General features: G+C 34.1%; 2 protein-coding genes across 4 annotated transcripts; both read right to left on the bottom strand.

Annotated features, from left to right (window-relative positions):
* Window positions 1-859: 859 nt before the first annotated feature.
* Window positions 860-5,461, bottom strand: LOC126688903 (vesicle transport protein GOT1-like). Of its 2 annotated transcripts, XM_050383833.1 has the most exons (9): window positions 5,133-5,461; window positions 4,869-4,929; window positions 4,697-4,759; window positions 3,107-3,198; window positions 2,901-2,981; window positions 2,669-2,766; window positions 2,503-2,584; window positions 1,164-1,243; window positions 860-1,009 (listed from the first exon to the last, which is right to left on the bottom strand). In XM_050383833.1, exons 3-8 carry the CDS (start codon window positions 4,725-4,727, stop codon window positions 1,205-1,207), a joined length of 423 nt encoding a protein of 140 aa, XP_050239790.1. In that variant the 5' UTR covers window positions 4,728-4,759; window positions 4,869-4,929; window positions 5,133-5,461; the 3' UTR covers window positions 860-1,009; window positions 1,164-1,204. The 2 variants fall into 2 exon arrangements, with proteins under 2 accessions (XP_050239790.1, XP_050239789.1); XM_050383832.1 differs by having other exon boundaries at window positions 860-1,243; window positions 5,133-5,459.
* An 11,519-nt stretch (window positions 5,462-16,980) lies between these two features.
* On the bottom strand, window positions 16,981-21,285 carry LOC126688902 (L10-interacting MYB domain-containing protein-like). Of its 2 annotated transcripts, none has more exons than XM_050383830.1 (4): window positions 20,945-21,285; window positions 20,743-20,800; window positions 17,318-18,021; window positions 16,981-17,233 (listed from the first exon to the last, which is right to left on the bottom strand). In XM_050383830.1, the coding sequence occupies exons 3-4, from the start codon at window positions 18,008-18,010 to the stop codon at window positions 16,985-16,987; spliced, it is 942 nt and encodes a 313-aa protein (XP_050239787.1). In that variant the 5' UTR covers window positions 18,011-18,021; window positions 20,743-20,800; window positions 20,945-21,285; the 3' UTR covers window positions 16,981-16,984. The 2 variants fall into 2 exon arrangements, with proteins under 2 accessions (XP_050239787.1, XP_050239788.1); XM_050383831.1 differs by lacking the exons at window positions 16,981-17,233; window positions 17,318-18,021 and adding exons at window positions 18,120-18,880; window positions 18,973-19,323 and having other exon boundaries at window positions 20,945-21,077.
* Between the last annotated feature and the right edge of the window lie 266 nt (window positions 21,286-21,551).

The following is a 21,551-nucleotide window of genomic DNA, read 5'->3' as shown; positions in this document are numbered from 1 at the left end:
TATGTCTACAACATTTTTATAACAAATCACAGATAGTTAGTTGTTATTGGATCAAATTTGAACCTATCACTAAGATTACTTTTTTGCCTCAACAATAACAACCAGTAACAACCTACCACTTAAAATTTGTTGTAAAAATGTTGTGAACATATCATTTCTCAAAAAATATATATATATTTTTAACCTCAGTGATGAGCAGTACCTCACCACAAGTAGCGTGATACTGTTCATTGCAAATCTTTTGAGAGTGTATGGCTATTTTTTTAACAGCAGGGTAGTTTAAGCCTGCAGCAGAGTGCTCGCTTACTACCGTGAAATTTTATTTTTTTGTTTTAACTGTCATTTTAAATATTTCAGGGGAAAAAAAGATTTCCCCTTTTAAAATTAATTTCAAGTATATAGATCATTTGATGTCTATTACATTCAAGTTGACCAAACAAACAATCAGCAGTATATTGTCCAAAATAGTTACAATCCAACAGAAGATCTTTAATCAAACTGCCTAAAATCACACATCTATTTTGGTCTAATGACTCTAATCACCACCTAACTATTAGATTATCAGTTACACGATCAGAGAAAAATTGGGGGCACAACTTGAATAAATGGTACCAACTGAAAGCAATACCAAAAAGAAACCATTATTATAATACCTTTGAAAGAACCAGGCATTTCCTACCATTGACTGAGATTGGGATTACATAAAAAGATCAAGATCTTCGTCTTCATAATCATGAGCAACAATAAGTCAATGATAGCAACAATATTAGATCAGCTAGTCTATCTTCTTCATTTTCTTTTTTCTTTTTTTGGGTTTGGGTAGTCATTTCCAGTGGGATCTGGCCAAAATACAAATAAATGAAGTGAAATTCCCCAATGCACTCCATTTATTCATAAAGGTAAGAAGAATCACAAGTCAGAACTACACACAATCAATGGTAACTTGAATATTGGAACATGCACCAGAGAGGTTAAGTCTGAAACAACTTCTGATCCAGTAACATAAACCCTGGAATAGTACATATTAAAGCTCAGATTAACTTTCCTTTCTTTTGGTAAAAGATAAATCTCATCATCAAATGAGTATTCTTTTCTACAGCCACCACGTCATCCAAATGAAAAAATTATGGGTCTCGATTTGACTGTATATTACAAGAACTTACGACTGGGCCTCTCTGCAACTTTTATGGAATCTTTTCCTGGCTTATACAGGCACCCGCTTACCCCGATACCGGTCAAAGAACTGCACATGGAAAAAGCAAGCAAGCTTACTTATAAAAATCACACTTTGCTGCATGAGCGAAGAGTATGGACTACGGAGAGATTAGAACCACATAGAACTAAGAGTAATGCTTTTACACCATCTAAAGTGAGTGCAAATATTTACACAGCAATACATCCCCTTCATTGAACTGGCACTATTTTCTATATGGATGTTAAATGTATCAATTCTCCAATAATTTTCCATCATTTTGGAAGGTACTATGGGTTGGGGGTGGAGGGAAGATTGAATATTCTGAAGTCAGTGTTGCACCAATGTGAAAACCACTCCCCCCCACCCCCACAACCCACCACCCAAAAAATAAAAAGAACAATGAATAATGTAGCTTGTAGGTGACAAGAACCTCATTATATGATTATGGCATATCAATGATACACAGAGCTGTGAAATTTAGAACTTCTGCCGTAAATGCGATTGCAATGCACATGCTTGTAAAGAATTATGCCCACAAGATGAATTATCATAGATCATCAGTTAGAGGTTACCTATACTTTTATTTAATTACTACAATAAATTACCAATCACATCAAGAATTAATGAGATTTGTTGATGCATCTGATCCACAATGATATTTAACAGCTTAATTGCATCTAAACCTGGAATCGAAGTCAAATACAATTAGCAGAACTCCCCACCCCCCCCCCCCCCACCCCTCTTCTGGTTTTTTTTCTCTCTCCTTTTGCTCAATTCTGAGCAAACACTCTCACTGCTTAGAATACATTGACAAATGTCCAATTAATTCCTTTCTCTTGTATTTCCATACTTTGCCATTTAGATAATCACTTGCTACTTTATAATCCAATTTCCTATGTTGCCCTCACCTTTTTTGAGCAAACAAAAAATTCTTATTAAAAGTTGCAGAACCTCTTATATGAAGTAAATGACAATTTAGGAGGATCAATATATTTTCATATTAATCTATAAAGCACGGCACCACAAGCAAAGTCCAAATGTTAATCTATAAAGCACTGCACCACAAAGATTTTTTTTAATTTTTTAATTGGATAAATAAAGCACAGCACCACAAAGAAGAATAATTTTTCTTTCTTTTGTCTAAATGAACTTCCACGAGACTAATTGCTTCAGTCTTTGCCTATATGGTCTTTTATGAATACTAAAGTCTAGCAAACATTCAGTTAAAAAAATAAGATAAGATATTACAGTTTGAATTTGAAACAAAAATACTATAACAAAACATTTGAGTTCCAAAATAAACATACCGATCTGATATATGGCTGTTGGATCAACCAACCGAGAATAGGTATCCTTTGCAAGAAAACTGCCAGTGTTGGCCAGAAGCCACTGCAAAGTATATTCCATAATCAACTTTAAAATTGCATGATGACAGATTAATGTGAAATACATGGAAGTAAGAATTATACAGACCTGAAGAGTACAATGAACCCGTATGACTCCAAAATCATGCCCACAATTGGCCATCCAATGACAACAAAGAAGAAGCCAACACCAAATGAAATTGTTCCCTGTACAAGCAGAAGGGGGGAAAAATAAATAGTGAAAAAGACACGAAGCCATGCATGCATGTGTATGAAAGTGTTGTATGTGTGTGTGTGTGTGTGTGTGTGAGAGAGAGAGAGAGAGAGTAAAGTGATTAAACCTTAAAATTTTGACGCTTCATGAAGAACTGCATGGTAGACTTTGGTCCAATGGTCAGAGTCACCCCTGAGAAGAAGAGTATCTGATTAAGTACACACAAAAGTAAGACTGTTAAATAAGTTTCATGTCAACAAGAAGCAAAAGATATATATTTATTAAAAAAGAAAAGGAACCCAAGCAAGCAAATGCTAAGACTGAGGCACTTACGTTTCCCATGGCAAGCAATCCCTTGTCAAAGAAGAAGATAATCCCCAGGAATGAGAAAAATACGCCAAATCCTGTCAGTCCTAATCCAATCTCTGTTTCATTTCACAATCGCAAGTATTAGGGGCAAACGAATTCAAATAGACTAAATATGAAAGCACCAGGCACTACTACAATGTTTTAAAGAACACAGATAGAAGACAAGCTAATTCACATGAAAGTACCACATTTACATCTAATTGGCCCCAACATGAAGCAGAGATAGACAAACTCAACATGATTCAAGAATAAAGGCTATGTTCATGTGTATTGAATGTCTCAGATAGAAGAACATAAACCTAAGAAATTTTTTTAAGCCCCCAAGCAATAGGTCCAGCAGTACAAGAAAGGAATATGACTTGATCACCTAATCCAAAGTCAAGTCACTTGAATCCTATTCCTACTACAGTACACAGAATCATCATTCTAGTTTTGGTGTGGGGAGCTGAACTATATAAAACTTAAGATTTACCCAGATTTAAAACCATCTCAGGGTACTAAAATGCTTATACACAAATCTGCATACAAGGGCCTAAACTCCCCATAGTAATCACACAACTTTCTTCTATGACTGAAATGCAAGGTCTGCCACCTTCAAGAAAGACCCGAAGAGAATCACCACAAAGGAGGTTTGGCAAAGCTGTAGTAGCTACTGCTCAAAACTCAAGAAAGCATGCAATATTTTAAGACAATCAGCCCTTGTGCAAATGGCACTCCTCCTCTCACAAGTGTGGTTGGAGGGAAAGTTGCTGGTTCAAATCCCAGGGGTATGTGACTATGTATGTAACTTATCCATTAAAAAAAAATTCATTGAGCTATAGTAAACTAGTATTTCCTTCTCCAATTATTATGGGAAGGAGGGTAAGGTCGTGAATTCAAGACCCACTGGGGGGTGATAGCCAAACAATAATGGCATCCTTTGTGATGTCCCATGTCTGTGATTCAAACACCCACCTACCCCACAATCTACCTATCATGGGGGAAAAAAACCCTATTCATTTAACACATTATGTCACCTTTTTAACTGATACATAAACATGTATATATTTCTCAATTGACACTTCCTGGTGTTTCCAACAGGGACGTTCAAGGTTCAATTCCCCTGCCCGCAACTATCGAATTACCAAAGAAACATGTATATACTTCTCAACCGTAGAAACATCATAAAGCCGGTTACCAAAACTAAATATTCAGTGTCATAACTATAAATTAAAGACCCAAAGCATCAGAGTATTTCATATAAGCACTAACTCAATGCTGAAAGCAAAACTTAAAGGAAGATAATTGCAAGATTATAATTATAAATCTTCTTAAGCAAAGCACATATACAACCTCGATGAACTTAGGTTAGGTCAGTTTTATCTACATAACCAAAATTTGTAAGCTAATCTTTCTCAAATGTACTTATAAATAAGCTTATTCCAACTCTATTCTCAGCAATACATATCATTTCCATATTCAATAAAAGCACACAAAATAAACACTGTAACTTCAAAGTTTTTAATCTCTTTCTCCAAAAACATAACTAATACATCAAAAAAAAATTGCACTCACTCTTTCGGTCATTCATCTCAAAGGAAACCATTTTTTCGATGATTCAGTTAAGCCTAGGGTTCACTGCACCACAAAAGAGTAATATTCGAATTGAAATGAGAGAAAGAAATAATCGAATTAGGGCTTGGATTTGGAAACTACGTATTCATAGAAGATCTGGATGTAATAGTACCAGTTCGGTGAATCTGAAGAAGGAGCGAACTCGATTCGATGGCGAAGATATTTGCGAGGACCTACAAAACAGAGATTTAAATCGAACGAATCGTTAAAAACAGAGATTAAACTGAGTCCAAAACTCCGTTTGGTTGCCGAGAAAATAATAGAGAAATAGTAAGTGAAAACTTAGCCCTAAGTTTTCTCTTTCATTCAATACGGTTTTCTCAGTAACCAAACAGGAAGGGCAAAGTAATTGCAGAGAGAGAGAGAGAGAGAGAACCTGTGAGTGTGATGCGCACAAAGAGAGAGAGAGAGAGAGAGAGAGAGACAGAGAGAGAGAGAGGGCGAGAGAATAGCAGAAATGGCTATCAGAGAGAGAGGCGCGTGAGAGTCACGAAATATGCGTGTCAGTTTCTCTAAGAAGCAATGAGATATAACTAAGTAACGAACTTGTTATAAAAGAACATTTTATTTATACTCCATTTATATAGTGCTAAAGCCTTATGGGCTAAGCCTAGTGATGCTGTTAAACCAATTGAAAACGAGGGAGGACGGTAGAGAAGTTGAATTGGCAATTTCTTTGCAACTGCAGTGGATGCTTTCCAGGGACGGAGGGAGACTTGGACTCGGGGAAATGGCCCCCCTAATTTTTTTTTTTTTTTTAATTTTATTAATATATACATAGTATCAATTTTAGTAATTTTATACTATAAAATTACACTTTACCTGTAACATTATCATTGATTTTTTTTAAAATACTAACCTAGCCAAAAAATTTTCTATAACATTTTTATAAACTGTTGAGATAGTAAAATTTTATTGGTTTATATCTAGGCTATCACTTATCTCACATTTTTACTTACTAATAACCATTCACAACATTAATAATTTATAAAAAAGTTTGTAATTCTAGAATTTCCCTCTTTTTAAAGGCCAGGTCTAAAATTTAAAGCAAAATAAACAAGCCAAAAAAATTATTCAACAATAAAAATTACCAATAGTAAAGCTAAAAACAGTTAAACTCAATCAATCAATTTTACCCAAAACAAACAACCTGACTCTTTAAACAAATTTAAACAAAATAATTTCGTCCTTATCTGGATGCACACATAAAAAACACAAATAAAAAAGAAAGAAAAAAAAAGCCATTAGCTGCTAAACAACTGAGCCGGAAGCTAAAGCCACCGCACATAACCAACAGCAAAGCTACCCTCCCTAACTTCAAGTCCTGGCTCCGTCCCTGATGCTTTTGGTATTTAAATTTTGTCTCCTTCACTGAAACTATTGAATTATAAAAATAAATAAATAAAATGGCTAACAAACTATTTAAGAAAAGTTTTAACACTATTTTCATAAGAAATATAAAAAGTCGTCAAAAATTTTAACTTTTCTTTTCTTTTCCCATAAAATTTAATATATATATATATATATATATATCCTAAACCAACATCATTAAGACATCTATTAACATTTCTCATTAAACTAATATATTAATAATATCAAATTTAATACCAAATTGTACCGTGAAAGAGAGAAATGAAGCCTTTTTTCAAACCAAATAATGACCTCTCGATTCTCTTTTGCAGTACTAATAAGAGTTTAGTGTCTTTATAAGGATAAAATTTGACAACATACTCGGTTGTACCCTAAAACTATAACTCAACTACATATTTATTTATTCGATGTAAATTTTGACAAATTCACCATTGGATTACATTTTGAACAAAGTTTTGTCACAAAATTGGTTGTAATCTAATGCTTTGTTTGTTTCGTTGGAAAACTTTTTGTAAAGATAGGTTTCCACATTTTTTAGTATTTGGTAGCACACAAAAAAATTGATCAACGGAAAACTATCTTTAATTAACGAAAAATCTTAATAAAAATAAAACTTTTTTTTTATAAGTTGTTTTCCAAAAAAAAAAAATTTGGAAAACAATCTCTCTCTCTCTCTCTCTCTCTCTCTCTCTCTCTCTCATGATAAGCTCTCTCACTTTTTCTCTTCCCTTTACTTTTTTTTTTTTTCCTCACACCCCCACTGTCACTAATTCTGGTCTCTCCTCTTCCCATAGATCTCTCTCTCTATCTATCTCTCTTCTCTCTTTTCTCCATGTTTCTCTTGCCCTCTATAACACAGATCTCTAAATAGATTTTTTTTCCCCTCTCACTGATCGGTCAATAGCTCTAACATGCAAAGGAGAACAGATTTGTAGTGGTAATTATTTCATTCCTCTCTACCAAAATCTCAATTCTTTGCTTTGAATTTCAAGCTTGATTTTCTTTTTTCTCTTAAAAATTTTCGGTTTTATGGATTCCAAGCAGAAGTTACTTCTTTTTCGCAAATAAAAGTGCAATAATAATAATAAGAAGAAGAAGAAGAAGAAATAATGAATAAAGTAAAAGACAAAAATTTTAAACATAGTGCCTATATGGCTATAAATTGCTTTTACATAGGACAATATTTACGGTAAATTAATAATATTATTATATAATGAATGATAATTGTTTAGGAGAATTGCATTTGTTGGCAGATACATTATGCAAATACTATGCAATTATGATATATTATGCAGATACATTATATAAATACATAATTTAGAGTAATATAGAAGACTTGTGGTTGACCATAGCAGACAATTAGTGTACCAGTAAAAAGAGTAGACAATTAAAAGTTATTGTTATTTGTACTTATTGAAGATATATTCCCTCGTCAAATTTATATATATAGACAAATAGTTGATATGTGTGTGTGTGTGTGTGTGTGAGAGCAAGATGAGTGATCACGAAAATTTGACAACTAATTTTGATTGTATCTATTGTCAAAATTTTAGTATGAAAACCAAATTCATTCTTGTTTTTATTTATTTATATTGATTACATTAGTTGGTTTACAGAATACACATGTTTTAAATTATACAAGAAATAAAAAAATAATTACATACCAAACACTAGAAAACATTCTCAAACTCATTTTCAAGGTCATTACCAAACATCGAAAACTGAGATAGTTTTCTAAAAAATGCTATTTGGAAAATGAACCATTTCAGAAAAACTTTAATGCTAAAACAAACAGAACGTAAGACTACAACCTTACTCAATATCATTAACATTACTACATATTTTGAAATGCTAACCATTAGATTGCATATTCTTTATGTTCTTAATACATATGTCAAATTTTGTGTCAATCAAATATTATTTACTATATGATCTATAAGATTATATTTTACGCATAATTTTAAACTACAAAAACTTGCAATTTAAACAATTCTTTGATGACATAGCTATTGATATTTAATTTTCTAGAAATTTTGCAAGTATGAAGGATATAGGAAGAAAATATAATCCAATGGTTTATTTGTCAAAATTCACTTTCAACAAAAAGATATTGAATAAGGTACAACCAATTTTGTAACTAAATTTTATCCTTACTTTTTCTTCTTATATCCTATTTGCTTGCAAAATTTTCCAAAAATCAAATATTAATAACTATATCATCAATAATATGTTAAAAAAAATCTAGTTTTTGTAGTTTAAAATTATGTGTTAAAAAATAAGTTTATGGGTTGGATATCAAATAACATATGATTGACACGAAATACGACATGTGTATTAAGAATATCAAAAAATATGCAATCTAGCGGTTAGATTTTTAAAAATATGTATTTATGTTAACTTTTTTTAGTAGGGGTTATAGTATTAGGCTACAACAAAATTTGTAGCCAAATTTTATCATAACTCTATTACATTTCAAGAGAAAGTGATATTATTTCAATCATAATTTATCACGCAATCGTAACGACCATCGATGACCAAATTGCTAAAATAAAAACACATATCCTATATATTTATCTAGAATATCAACTCCAAAAATTAACATTTGTATTAGTTTATTGAAAATTCATAACAAATACTAAAAGTTTTGAAACCAAAGCTTTTGCTGCTATATCATCTCCAACAATTTCTCCCTATACTTTGAGCTCTTAAGCATATACGAGTTATAATCTTAAGCCCAACGGGTATATGGACTTAATTTGTAGAGAATGGGTTGGAAAATTGATTTAGGCTTCTAGCCCAATGGGTATATGGACTTAAGCCCAAAACAGCCCGGAATAATAAATTTGTAGAGAATGAGTTGGAAAATTGGGCTCTAGTGAATCAGAGAAAACTATAAAATAGATCTGTAACAAAGTTTTAAGAGTAAATATTTAAGAATCAGTGTTCTCGGACCAATCCAAGAACATTATTCCTTAATAAACTTCTGTTATTCACTAGAGCCCAGTTTTCCAACCCATTCTCTACAAATTTATTGTTCCGGGCTGTTTTGGGCTTAAGTCCATATACACGTTGGGCTAGAAATCTAAATCAGGTCCTTACATTATTTTTTATAAATTACACTAACTTTATGATATTTTACAAAATGACATCCAATTAAAAAAAAAAAAAATTTTCCAAGCGTTTTATAAAATGACATTTCTTATTTAGGCTCGTATAAATGTGATAGTTAAATCCATACCCTTTCAAACTATGATTTCACAAACAAAATATTCTATTTTTATAAAAAAATTATAATCCAAGTTATGGATGAAATGACACTCTTCTCGGTTAAGTTTTGTGGTCCTTAAGGTATATAACAATTATAGGAATTTATTTTAGAAATGGAATATTATGGTAATAAAAAACTTAGCCATTGCATTTGTAAGAACCTAAAAAGCAAATTTGATGTAATTTACTCATATATCTTTTGGAAATGATAAATTTTGATGAACTAATTATATTTTTATCTTCCGATATCCGTTTATAATATAAAAATTTTCAATCCAGGAGCTTTTAAGTACTCACAAATATATCAAGAATCTAATAACTTAATTGGTACATCTCAATACACAAAGCGTTGGGGTTTTTGTAGGGAGAAAGAGTTCAAGATGTGGGATTAGCAGAATATTGTAACTATCTTAAAAAAAAAAAAAAAAAAAAAAAAACTCACAAATATCCAGTCACCTCACAAGGTCACAATCTTTTTTTATTTTAATTTGAAGGAACATAAGGTCACAATCTAATATAAGTATCAAGCACCTGTAGGCTTTCAGCCCATAGGGAAAAAAGGCCCACTTTCCCTGGGCCATGCAGTAAGCCCAGTTCCCAAACTGCGGAATTCTGTTTAAAAATTATCCGTTAAAACGGGTAAATATCTCTCTCTGTGTTTCTCAGTTTTTCTGAGTTGCACTCTGGGATGGCTTTGAACTTTTCATGCAATTCTACAAGCTTCCCTCAACATCAAGGTAGGTCGCTTCTTCTTCTGCATTCATTCATCATTCCCTTAATGAAAATTTCTACGTTTTGCATTTCAGTGAGAGTAAATCTTAAAAGCAGTAAAAACCTTGACAATGTTGAAAACCTCGACAAGACAATTGGGATTCCTTCATTAAGCTCATATGCGGTGCAAGCTTCGAGGTATCTACAAAAAGCTCAAACCCCATATACCACAACCACCTACTAATATGTCAAAATAATGATTAAATTTGCTCCCTACCTTAAGCTTTTGGGATAATTTGTAGCAAGCATTTCTGAGTTAGAACACTGTCTTTACTCTAAAAAAAAATAATAAGCTTATGATCAAACAATTTTCACAACCCTTTTGGAAATTTTAAGGTGAAATGGTGTGATTGATTGATGTTAATAAAAGTAGTGTTAGTAATCACTCATGCAAAAGTGATGTTGCACTAATCACAGTTTATCACGTTATCGGTTATGGAAAAAAGTTGTATCTCTAGCGTTACTCAATTAAAAATTCCACTAGTTGAATTTCACTTATTAAGGGGAAGTCAGGCCTACACGTACTTAACAGTATCACCTGCAGTAGCACTAACTTCCCTCTCTCCATTAGATGTTGTTGATAACAGGAATCTCACTGGTTTACACTTTTTCTGGAGGTGAAAACTCTTAAAAACTAGTGTTTTTGTGTGTGTGTGGGTGTTACGTAAGTGAAGGTGAACTATGTGTTTTGGACAAATGGATTTACAGTTAATTGCATTGAATGTGCTGCTGATGAGGCCTTGGGTACTGATCAGTGTCAATGATGACGAAGATCTTCACTTCCGAAAGGCTGGTATACAAGCCTCCTTGCTTTGGTTTAACTTGTAGTATTTTATTTTATCAGCATCATCGAATTCAGAAGCTTGTGTAATATAGAGTGTGCTATCAAATGAAAAAGATTTGCACGTGTTGGTTTTACAATATATGCACATTATCAAATTATTTTATAAAGTCAAAAACTTGGTTTGATAATTAAAGAAATTTATTTCTTGATTTAGTTAAACAAGCAAACATTAGGGTCAATGAAGCAGTTGATGTCGCGTGTTCAAACATGTACAGATTAGATGGACCATAGTATACTTTTGGTGTATGCAACTCAGTTTGAATAAGGGGAAAGCCTAATGTATGAGGTTGGACATTTGGGTAGGTCTTAGCCTCTTAGGTGCTACATTTACCACATAAAAGTAGGAAAAAAATATGTATTATATGAAGTCTTTTGCAATTGTTTAAACTGATTCTGGCCACTTTATAGAGTTTGATCGAGAGGGTTGTCCACTTGACTGTTCAAGGCATTGTGAGATTGTTTGTCCTGCTAGTGCAATATCACTCAATGAAGGAGACTTCACATTTAGAAGCTTTCGGATGCAGTGGCAACTCCAGGAAATTTTGTTAGGGTATTCCTCAATAAGTATAAATTACACAATTAAATAAAAATAAAATTTTATACATTGATAACAAAAATAATCAAAAAACACACAAATACATAAAATTTACAATTGCCTTTTATGAGTTTTCATATTTTGAAATCATTGTTTTCTTATCAAATATTTGTCCATAATTCTAGCAAAAGAATAAACAATAAACTATAAGTTCATTTGAAATATTAGTAAAATTATTAATTATTGTTGTTTAGTTATTTCATTAATTTGTTTGTCTTTTATAAACTATAATTTGTTATATTGTTATTTCATTAATTATAAAATTATTAATTATTATTTAGCTTAACATAATTTAATTTATTTGTCTTTTATAATGTATTGGTTAATTATACAATTTTAATTATTGTTGTTTAGCGTAACAATAAACTATATTTGCTTTAATTTATTTGTCATTAATTATATTGGTTTAATTTGTTATATTGTTTAGGCCTTTAGCCCCTGTGCACATTACACTAAAAGTGCCGAACATGATTACACATACCATGTGTAACATATTACACAACTTTAATTATTGTTTACCCGACTCTATGTACCCATCAACCCATCTACCCTCACCCCACTCAACAGACAAGCACAAATTGAGTCAGAAAATTTCACAATAACCTACTAATAAGATTTCACAATCAAAAATCACAAATCACAGTACACGTTACACAAAGACAATTAATACCAACACCAACACAAACTGAGTCACTGACCAATACCAACAGATAAGATAAAGCAAATTCAAAAAGACAAAAAAACAGGCAAAAAGTAAAATAGATAAGGGCCTGTTTGGGTAAGCATTTTTCGTCACTCAATTTCCGTCACTCAATTTCCATCACTCATCACTCATCACTCATCACTCTTCACTCAATTTTTCACATCCGTTTGCCTTCATCACTCAGTTTCCATCACTCACAATTTTTCACACTATTTGGAGGGCCCACGCTTGTCACAGTGCAGCTTTTTTTTTTTTTTTTTCACTAGCAGCTTCTTCTTTTTTTTTTTTCCTCCTGGGTTGGCTGTTCCGTCTGGGTTTTTTTTTTTTTTTTTTTTTTTTTTTTTTTTTTTTCACTAAGTTTGGTGAGTCTAGGTACTAAAGAAAAAAAAAATAGAACAGAACAGACGAACCAGTAAAAAAAAAAAAAAAAAAAAAAAAAAAAGGAACAAACAGCCAACCCAGAAAAAAAAAAAAAAAAAAAAAAAGGTCAAAAGGTGGTCAAAAGTTGCGGCTGTGGGTCCCTCATGTGTGTTTATTTACGGAAATGCCATTGAGTTATGAGTTATGGAAACTGAAAACAGCCTTTTGTTGTTTTCAGTTTCCATAACTCATAACTCAAAAATCAGAGAATTGAGTGATGGAAACAGAGTTATGGAAACAGAGTTATCGTTTGGCCAAACAACCTTTTTGCTATGGGTCCCACTATTTTTGAGTTATGAGTTATGGAAACTGAGAATTGAGTCGTGGAAATTGCTTACCCAAACAGGCTCTAAAGCTCTTCATTCATTTGGCCAGGCGCTAGCCAATCACAGAGAGAGAGACAGAGAGAGAGAGAGACAGAGAGAGAGAGAGAGAGAGAGAGAGAGAGAGTTATTGACTTATTGAGTGACTCTTAAAGAATAAAGAGAGAGAGAGACATTTTTATTTTTCATATTTTCAGACTCAGTGAGATAAAGTGAGAGAGACTGAGAGACCGAGAGAGAAAAAGAGAGAGAAATACCTTGAGGGAGGCCGGAGCGGTCTGCGAGCACCGAGCACTGGAGCGATCTGCGAGCCGATCTGCGATTTGCGATGAGGGGTGAGCGACGACGACGACGACGACTACGAGGAGCGATCTACGACGACGACGAGCTAAGTATTGGGGTTTTTTTTTGGTTTGGTTTTGGTACAGAGGCTCTGTATTCAGTATTGGGTTTTTTTTTTTTTTTTTTGATAAACACCTCTCACCTCTGTGTTGGTTTGTTTTTGTTTTTGCTCTGTAGACTGTATAGACTGTATTGGGTTTGGTTTTCTCTGCTTTCTCTGCCAGGACGTGACCGTGGGTTTGATTTCTGATTCTCTGTGTTGGTAATTTTTTTTTTTTTTTTTTTGAGAATCCGTGGGTGGGTTTGCTCTGCTGGGCTTGCAGTGGGCTTGGCTTGCCGTGGCCCATGGGCTTGGCTCTGTTACAAATTTTTTTTTTTTTTTCAGATTTTCGTTCAATTTTTTTTTGGGCTTTTTTTTTTTTTTTGCTTAAAAGTTGAACATATAATTTTTTTATTTTTTTTAATTCGAGGGTGTTCCTAATTCAGCTTAATATAATTTTTTTTTAAAAAAATTTTTTCAGGTCAGGGTGTTCCTGGGAACACCCTGACCTGTACGTGGCGTCGCCACTGTTCGGATGGTACCAATACATCTAGAGTTTTAAAGGTTTGTGTACCTGATTCAACTTGATAAGGTTTCTGACTCTGACTGCACACCCTATTGTTCATCATGGTGGATCACATTTACCATTTGTAATTTAAATTACTGTGCAGGGCGAAGTTATAACTGAAAGCTGTTATGGCTGTGGCTATTGCTATTTCATCTTTTTCTTGATTTCTGATCTGATATTCGTGCTGCTGTTTAGAGGCCTTTCCGAGCTCCGGTTTCTTCAAACAAGCCATCACCATTCTCTTAGGCAACATACTCATATTGTGCTTAAAACAACATTTAGAATCCATTTAGAAAAAATGGATAGAAAATATTTTTAGGTGATGAGAGAGAGAAGAACATAATAATATAAATATATATATATATATGAGACAATATCGGCTGCAATAAAAAAAAAAAAGAAAAAAAAAGGGGGGGTGCGGGAGGGGGGGGGGGGGGGTGAACAAGTAAATAAATGCAAAAATTGGAAAATAAGAATGGAGAATCTTCTAGAGGTGACAGCTAGTGCTTAGCAGAATGAGAACCGCTTGTCCCTCTCTTATCCCTATAAATATCCCCCCTCCTCTTGGAAATACACGATACAAGACACAAAATTTCCTACAAAAATTCTCTCTCTCTCTCTCTCTCTCTCTCTCTCTCTCTCTCTCTCTCTCTCTCTCTCTCTCTCTCTCTCTCGTTTTTCACTAGGAAACCCCTCTCAAAATTTCCAGCCCCTCTTTTCCTTCACTAAAAAAAAAACCCTTTTGGGTAAGTGGCTAAGTTGCAAAGGAATGGGTTTGCTTCCATATAGCTATACCCATTCCCCTTTTCTCTTGTTCTTGCAGTTGTCTCGTCTCAAATGCTATGAGAAATGAATATACATCACTGCAATACCTTATAAGAGACAAATAACTTTTTCTTTCACCTCAAATCGTTAGGAAATATCAAAATGTGACTATCTAATTGAGTTTCATCCAAATCTAGCCATTGACGCAACGCATGAACTAAACCCTTCTGTAGGCAGACTGCTTTCTTTAAGGAACTTTGGGATGGCTTGGGAGATTCAATTGCACATCTAAGACTAATAGCAGTAAGCATGGGACCTGTCCCCTGTTGTCTTAATTTGTGTGTGTGAATGTTTGACGCTAATTAAGCTGTAAAGCAGTTTCCTGTTGAGTGTCTTGAGGATTGTGAATTAATACATTCTGGATCCAGGTTAGCTTACCTGATGTTGGGGATTCAACTATAACCTCAGTGTACTCTTTTTTGGAACCTAATCTACATTGCTGCAATCTATGGCTGGTCTGTCTTCTCTTACCTTAAACCCATTAAAATTGTTTAAATAAGTTTCAAATGATATAATCATCAATCCAAAATTTAGTATTTCTTTCAAACAGACAATCCATCTATCTATGTAGTTCAAATGAAGTTGGATGGCTGCCCCAGGCCCCCAATAGTGGACTTATTGGATGAGTTGCCACAAGAGAATCAATTGCCTTCGCTGTTCGATTGGCTGCTATAAAAGACAGGTCTCCTGGTTTGTATATGGATTCCCGGAAAAATTTGCGAAACAGACTATTTCTCGGAAAAAATTAGGCACATGGCATGTGTTCAAAATTATTTAGTAAGTTGGACTGTTTTTGAAAGTCGAGTTTGGCAAACTCAACTTTGGGCTGGAAAACGAACACTATAGTGGCGTTTTTTTAGTGGCTATACCAGCGTTTATAGAAAACGCCACTAAAAAAAACGCCACTATAGTATATGTTTTCCAGTCCAAAGTCGAGTTTGGCAAACTCGACTTTCAAAAAGAGTCCAACTTACTAAATAACTTTGAACACGTGCCACGCGCCTAATTTTTTCCCAAAAATAGTTTGTTTGGCAATTTTTTCCTAGATTCCCTTAGTTCATAGAGAATGTGTTAAGTTTGTATTGTCTTTTGGTATGGTGCGCTCTTTACGATTTTCAAATGGTAGGTTTTCTTCAATTGGCGGGTGGCACCAATGCTCACACAGTTGACAGATTAAAAAGTTGAGTTTTTTAAAAAGTGCATAATGAAAAAGTGCTTTTTCAAAAAGCTGAGTGTTTGGTAAAAACTGTTAAAAAGTGCTTTTTGAAAAAGCTGAGTGTTTGGCTAGCACTATAAAAGTTGCAGTTTGAGGGGTAAATTACCAAAAAGGACAATGTATATATAAGGAGTTTATTTCATACTTAAATCAACTATTTCATATACTTACTAAAAAAAATAATAATAATATATATAATTGGTATTATTTTAATAATGTTTAGGTAATTTTTCTTTTTTAGTGTCATAATTATTTGTTATTACCATTATTGACTTCTTATCAATATTATTAAATCTAAATAATTTTCATCATCATGAAGCACAAAATAAAAATGTAAAAAGATAAAATATACACCAATAATCCAAGATTAAATTGTACTACATAAAAATGTAAAAAAATATGATAAAATACATACCAATAACCCAAGTTTAAATTGTACTACATAATATTAAAAAAAAAAAAAAAAAAAAAAAGACAACTACTAATTATTATCCTCCCAAATGGAATTAGCAATGGAATCACGAAGAACCACCATCGCAGGGTCTGTTAAAGTTCCTGAATTCTGCTCATAACTGCTACCTGCTTCACTATTATGTTCTCTTCTAGAAATTGAATCTTGAGTGGCGTTTATAAAGCCCATATCATCCCTATCATTTAGTCTAACAAAATTATGAAGAGCCATAGTAGCAGATACAATAAGTATTTGGATATGGAATGGAAAAGATGGCATGTTTCTGATAATTCTCCATTTATTCTTCCACACACCAAAAGTGCGCTCAATCGTACATCGAAGAGATGAGTGAGCATGATTAAATTTTTCATGTCTAGTTCTAGGGCTTCCACCTCTCCTTCGAAATTCCTGAAGATGGTATGATATTTTCCTAGAAAAGAAAATTCAATTGTATTAACACACACACAATATGTCATTATAATGAAGAATTGATTAACCATGGCACAAACCTGGTGGTGGGTGCGGAAAGTTGTTACTTTGTTTACGAATAGTATCAAGAAAAATAGAGGTGTCGTGTGCTGCACCTTCCCATCCAGGCAAAACAAATGTGAATAACATATCAAAGTCACATGCAGCCATCACATTTTGGGTTGGATATCCCTTTCTTCCAAAGTACGGAATGGACTTCTCAGTAGGTACAACCGCCATCACATGTGTGCCATCAATCGCACCGATGCAATCCTAATAAAAACATTAATAGTTTTCAGTTCCACATGCATTGTATTATACAATAGTACTTATTCAAATATACAATAGTACACATACTTTGAAATGTGGCCAATAAATTGGATGGTCTTGTATTTTGGTTGGAACTTCACTAAAAGTTGGATCTGAAGGCTTTACATATGCAGCTGCAAAGCGAGCACCCAACAGAGTTATCATCTTCTCAAAATGCCTACTTATGGTTTCACCTGAATGCTGAAATATTTCTTGAACCATTCGGTTACATGTTCCATGACCAAGTATCAGTAAACAGATTGCCACTGACTCTTCTAACCTTATATTCCTTGTATGTTCAAGTCCATAATCATGTTGTAAAACTTGACACAAATTATGAAACACCTCCTTTTTCATTCTAAACATATTGTAACACAATTTCTCATTACCTTCCATACAACGTCTCACCCAAACCCACCCTGTTTGTTCAGAATCATAACAAGGAGTCTTATTAATGTACTTATTGAAATATGTCACAACTGCTTCACAAGTAACTGCCACAAGCTGGTAAAACTCTTCATCAGAATCATCATTACTACCATCATCATCAGAATCACTATCACTGTCATCATCACTGTCACTACTCTCACCATCATCATCATCATTGTTATCACCATTATCATTATTGTCAACATTGTTATAATCACCATCATCAAAATCATCACAGTAATTTCTGTAATCTCCATCCATTAATAGTTCCATAAAATGGCCACTCTCATGAGTACCATTATAATCATCCATATTGGTTTAAGCTACACAACAAAATAACAAATAGTCAACCCTTGCTAATACTATTTTAATATAGATCAACATAATAATCAGAACATCAAGACAATTCAAAACATACCAAGACAATTTAAAATATCAAGTACATAACATTGTAATGAAAATTTCAAATGTGTTTACATTACACATATTAGTCCAAAGCTAATACTAAATGTCACATAACTTAGTTTAAAGTTAATACAATATAGCTAATACAACATAGTTAATACAACATAGCTAACTTAGTTTAAAGTTAATACAACATAAAGTTGTTCACTTCTTTTGGTTATAAATCATTCCTTGTAGCCACTCTAGCTGTACCTCTGGGTCCTTGAAAGTTAGGAACATCTCCCTACGTGACTTTTTTAGTAAGATATAGGAAGCTTGAACCACGAACGAACTTTCCACTCCAGGAAGTGCTCTCACAATCGTCATAACATTATCAACTGAACTTGGTGACTCTCGAGAAGTACCTTCAGACCTATTTTGACATGCAGTTATTAATTGACACATACGATCGTCCAACATTGCAGCTCCTCCTATCTTCTTCTTTTTCTTCTGTGAGGGTATTGATACACTAGTTCGCTTTTGTCCTGAACTACGTGATTGACTAGTTTGTCCTTGCTGCAAACTATCAATGTCTAAACTCATGTCACATTGGTTATCCTTAAATTCGGAGCTACCATCTGAATCACCAGCACCCTCTTCTGGCATTGTTGGAGGGAGTGTATTTGAAGAAGGGGTCCATGCAGCTACCCCAGTTGCTGCAACATCTCTAAACATTATATCAAGTTGTTCTAGATTCTGTGGACCTTTCTCTCGAAACTTTTTGGCTTTGGGTAATTCCTACAATATGTAATTGTAATTTCACTCATATAACAATAATATAAAAAAAACTATCTTCAACTAACTACATATTAATAAAATACTCAACTCACCTTCAACTTTAGGTCCCACCATTCATCAGGAGCAGCAATCGTTCCCTTCTCTGCATCCCAACCTAAACCTGTGTCAAGATTCTTCAATCTTTCCCACACTCTCCAGTCACCTTTCAATACATCCCACCTACTTTTTAATTGGTCCTTATCATAGTTTAGACCGGTCTCATTACAAAATTTGGTCACCAAATTGACCCAACCTTTGGGACTAAAGCCAGCACCTTTTGTTCTATTCCCGGCTTGAATTTGTTCCACACAAATGTTACAAAAGGTAGTTGTCCACGTTGGATTAATATCCCAGTCTGCTCTAGCCTTTTTTACCTCAGAGTTGGAAGTAGTCTTTTTACCCATCTATAAAGTTAACCAACCATAAGAAATGCAAAAAATAGAATTCCAGCCGGGAATGCAAAAAATAGAATGCAAAAAATAGAATTATAATCATCCATGTTGCAGCTTGGACTAGCTGCCAGTGCAGTGTGCAGCCCAAGCTGCACACAGTGCAGCAGCTAGTGCAACTTGGGCTGCTGCACTGGGCTGCACACAGGTGCAGCAGCTAGTCTAGCTGCTGCACTGTGTGCAACCCAGTGCAGCAGCCCAAGCTGCACACAGTGCAGCAGCCAGTGCAGCTTGGGCTGCTGCACTGGGTTGCACACAGGTGCAGCAGCTAGTCTAGCTGCTGCACTGTGTGCAACCCAGTGCAGCAGCCCAAGCTGCACACAGTGCAGCAGCCAGTGCAGCTTGGGCTGCTGCACTGGGTTGCACAGAGGTGCAGCAGCTAGTCTAGCTGCTGCACTGTGTGCAACCCAGTGCAGCAGCCCAAGCTGCACTGGCTGCTGCACTGTGTGCAGCTTGGGCTGCACACTGCACTGGTGCAGCAGCTAGACCAGCTGCTGCACAGTGTGCGGGTCCTCTTCTTCATCATCATCCATCTATAATTACTAACAAAAAAAGGGAGCTGTCTTAAGTTACTGACTATAATTATTTCATTTTAGTTTGCAAGGCACTATGAAATAATACTAGTGCAAGGCTATAATAATGTCCAAGAGGTTAATTCTTATCATTTTATTACAATTTGTAATATTTGTCCACACCATTATAGACTTTTACTTCGTGATTACTCTGTACAACCTCCTTGGCTCCATTACCTTTCCTATACGGCCATTAATGAATACGAAATATCAAATTTAGTAAAAAACCTTACTAGTTTATGTTAAATTCAAGGACCAAAATTAGACAGATTCCTTAAAACCAATCACAAGTTAGACCCAAAAAGGATAAAAACAAAAACTAAAATTTACACAAAACTAATTTCAGTTCATGCTAATAACTAATAAATAAAAATATTATGCATCCAGCAACAACAACATCTCTACCATCCATTTCCAATCAACACCCCATCAGCACTTCACCATGCAGAAACCAACAAAGCCAATATTCCACAATGTCACATACACACCGAACCATATCAACCAGTATCAAAAATATTTATATTTCTTCTGAAAATTCTTCTTTCCTTCTCATTCTTTATATTTCTAAAATACCCAAATCATACTAATAAAATACCCAAATCAGATATCGCATGAGACAGAGCATCCACAAAAACACAAATAAAAAATAAATAAATTACGAAGCATCTACCCATAAAGCTTTTTCAGTACCCGGCAAGAGAACAAATATATCTTTAGCAAGAACAAAGCATGCAAGATCTGAAAATTCTTTTTTTCAGCTTGGTAAAAAAAAAAAAAAAAAATTCCAGATCAATGTTGGTACCTGGTGGCTTTGGGTAGCAGATCCGTGTTGCTTGGGGTTTTTTTGATCAAAACTCTACCTGCAAAATGTATTTCTCAGATCAGATTAGACAAATAAAAAAAAAAAAAAAATTACAGAGGAAGCCCGTTGAAGAAGACGAAGAAAGAAGAAGAAGAAGAGGAAGAAGACGACCAACGGATGACAAAAGAAAAGAGAGACTTACGCGCGGAAAGTTGTTACTTGTAGCAGCACAGAGATGAGAGGAACGAAGGAGCTTGCGCAGAGCAGAGAGACCCAAAGTGAAATGCCTGTGCGATCTCTGAAGACATGAGCATTTGAAGGGTGATTTCGTAATTGCCTGCTCACCCCAACGGATACCCCAAAACGCCCAAAGACTTTTGGAAAATGGACCTGATGCTTCGCATAAGGGCTGATGCGCGTTTTGGGCGTTTTTTAAAACGCAACTTTTGACCCAAAGTTGCGTTTTGTAATAACCAAACGCAATTTTTGGGCCAGCGTTTTGCAAAACGCAACTTTTAGGCTCTAAAAGTTGAACCAAACGGGTACTAAAGAAAATGGGACTTTTTAAAACATCCAATACTAGTAATTTTATCGCATCTTTTTTCCTACTTTTTTTAAATTGTTATCGGAGAAAATATCTTTGTTTGTGTTTTATTGGTTTGTTAAAATGTGAAATTAAAAAAAAAAAAAAGTTGTTACATTAAAAAAAAATGTCCAAGCAAGATTTATCAGACAAGTTAGTAGGACCAAAAAATGAATGCCCTCCAGAATTAACAAAGTTAATTATAAAACAAACAGTGCAAACAAAA

This window comes from Quercus robur, chromosome 6, assembly GCF_932294415.1.
Source record: "Quercus robur chromosome 6, dhQueRobu3.1, whole genome shotgun sequence".
Classification (NCBI taxonomy): domain Eukaryota; kingdom Viridiplantae; phylum Streptophyta; class Magnoliopsida; order Fagales; family Fagaceae; genus Quercus; species Quercus robur.
This window is presented reverse-complemented; position numbering and strand designations above follow the sequence as displayed.

Excerpts from the sequence above, each read along its gene's own strand:
- LOC126688903 (XM_050383833.1), bottom strand. The coding sequence starts at position 4,727 with ATGGTTTCCTTTGAGATGAATGACCGAAAGA. Across the intron at positions 3,199-4,696 it reads TGAGATGAATGACCGAAAGA|AGATTGGATTAGGACTGACA; the intron begins GTGAGTGCAATT and ends GAAATGAAACAG. Across the intron at positions 2,585-2,668 it reads GGGTTCATTGTACTCTTCAG|TGGCTTCTGGCCAACACTGG; the intron begins GTCTGTATAATT and ends TATACTTTGCAG.
- LOC126688902 (XM_050383830.1), bottom strand. The coding sequence starts at position 18,010 with ATGGATGATTATAATGGTACTCATGAGAGTGGCCATTTTATGGAACTA. Across the intron at positions 17,234-17,317 it reads TTTATTGGCCACATTTCAAA|GATTGCATCGGTGCGATTGA; the intron begins GTATGTGTACTA and ends TGTTTTTATTAG.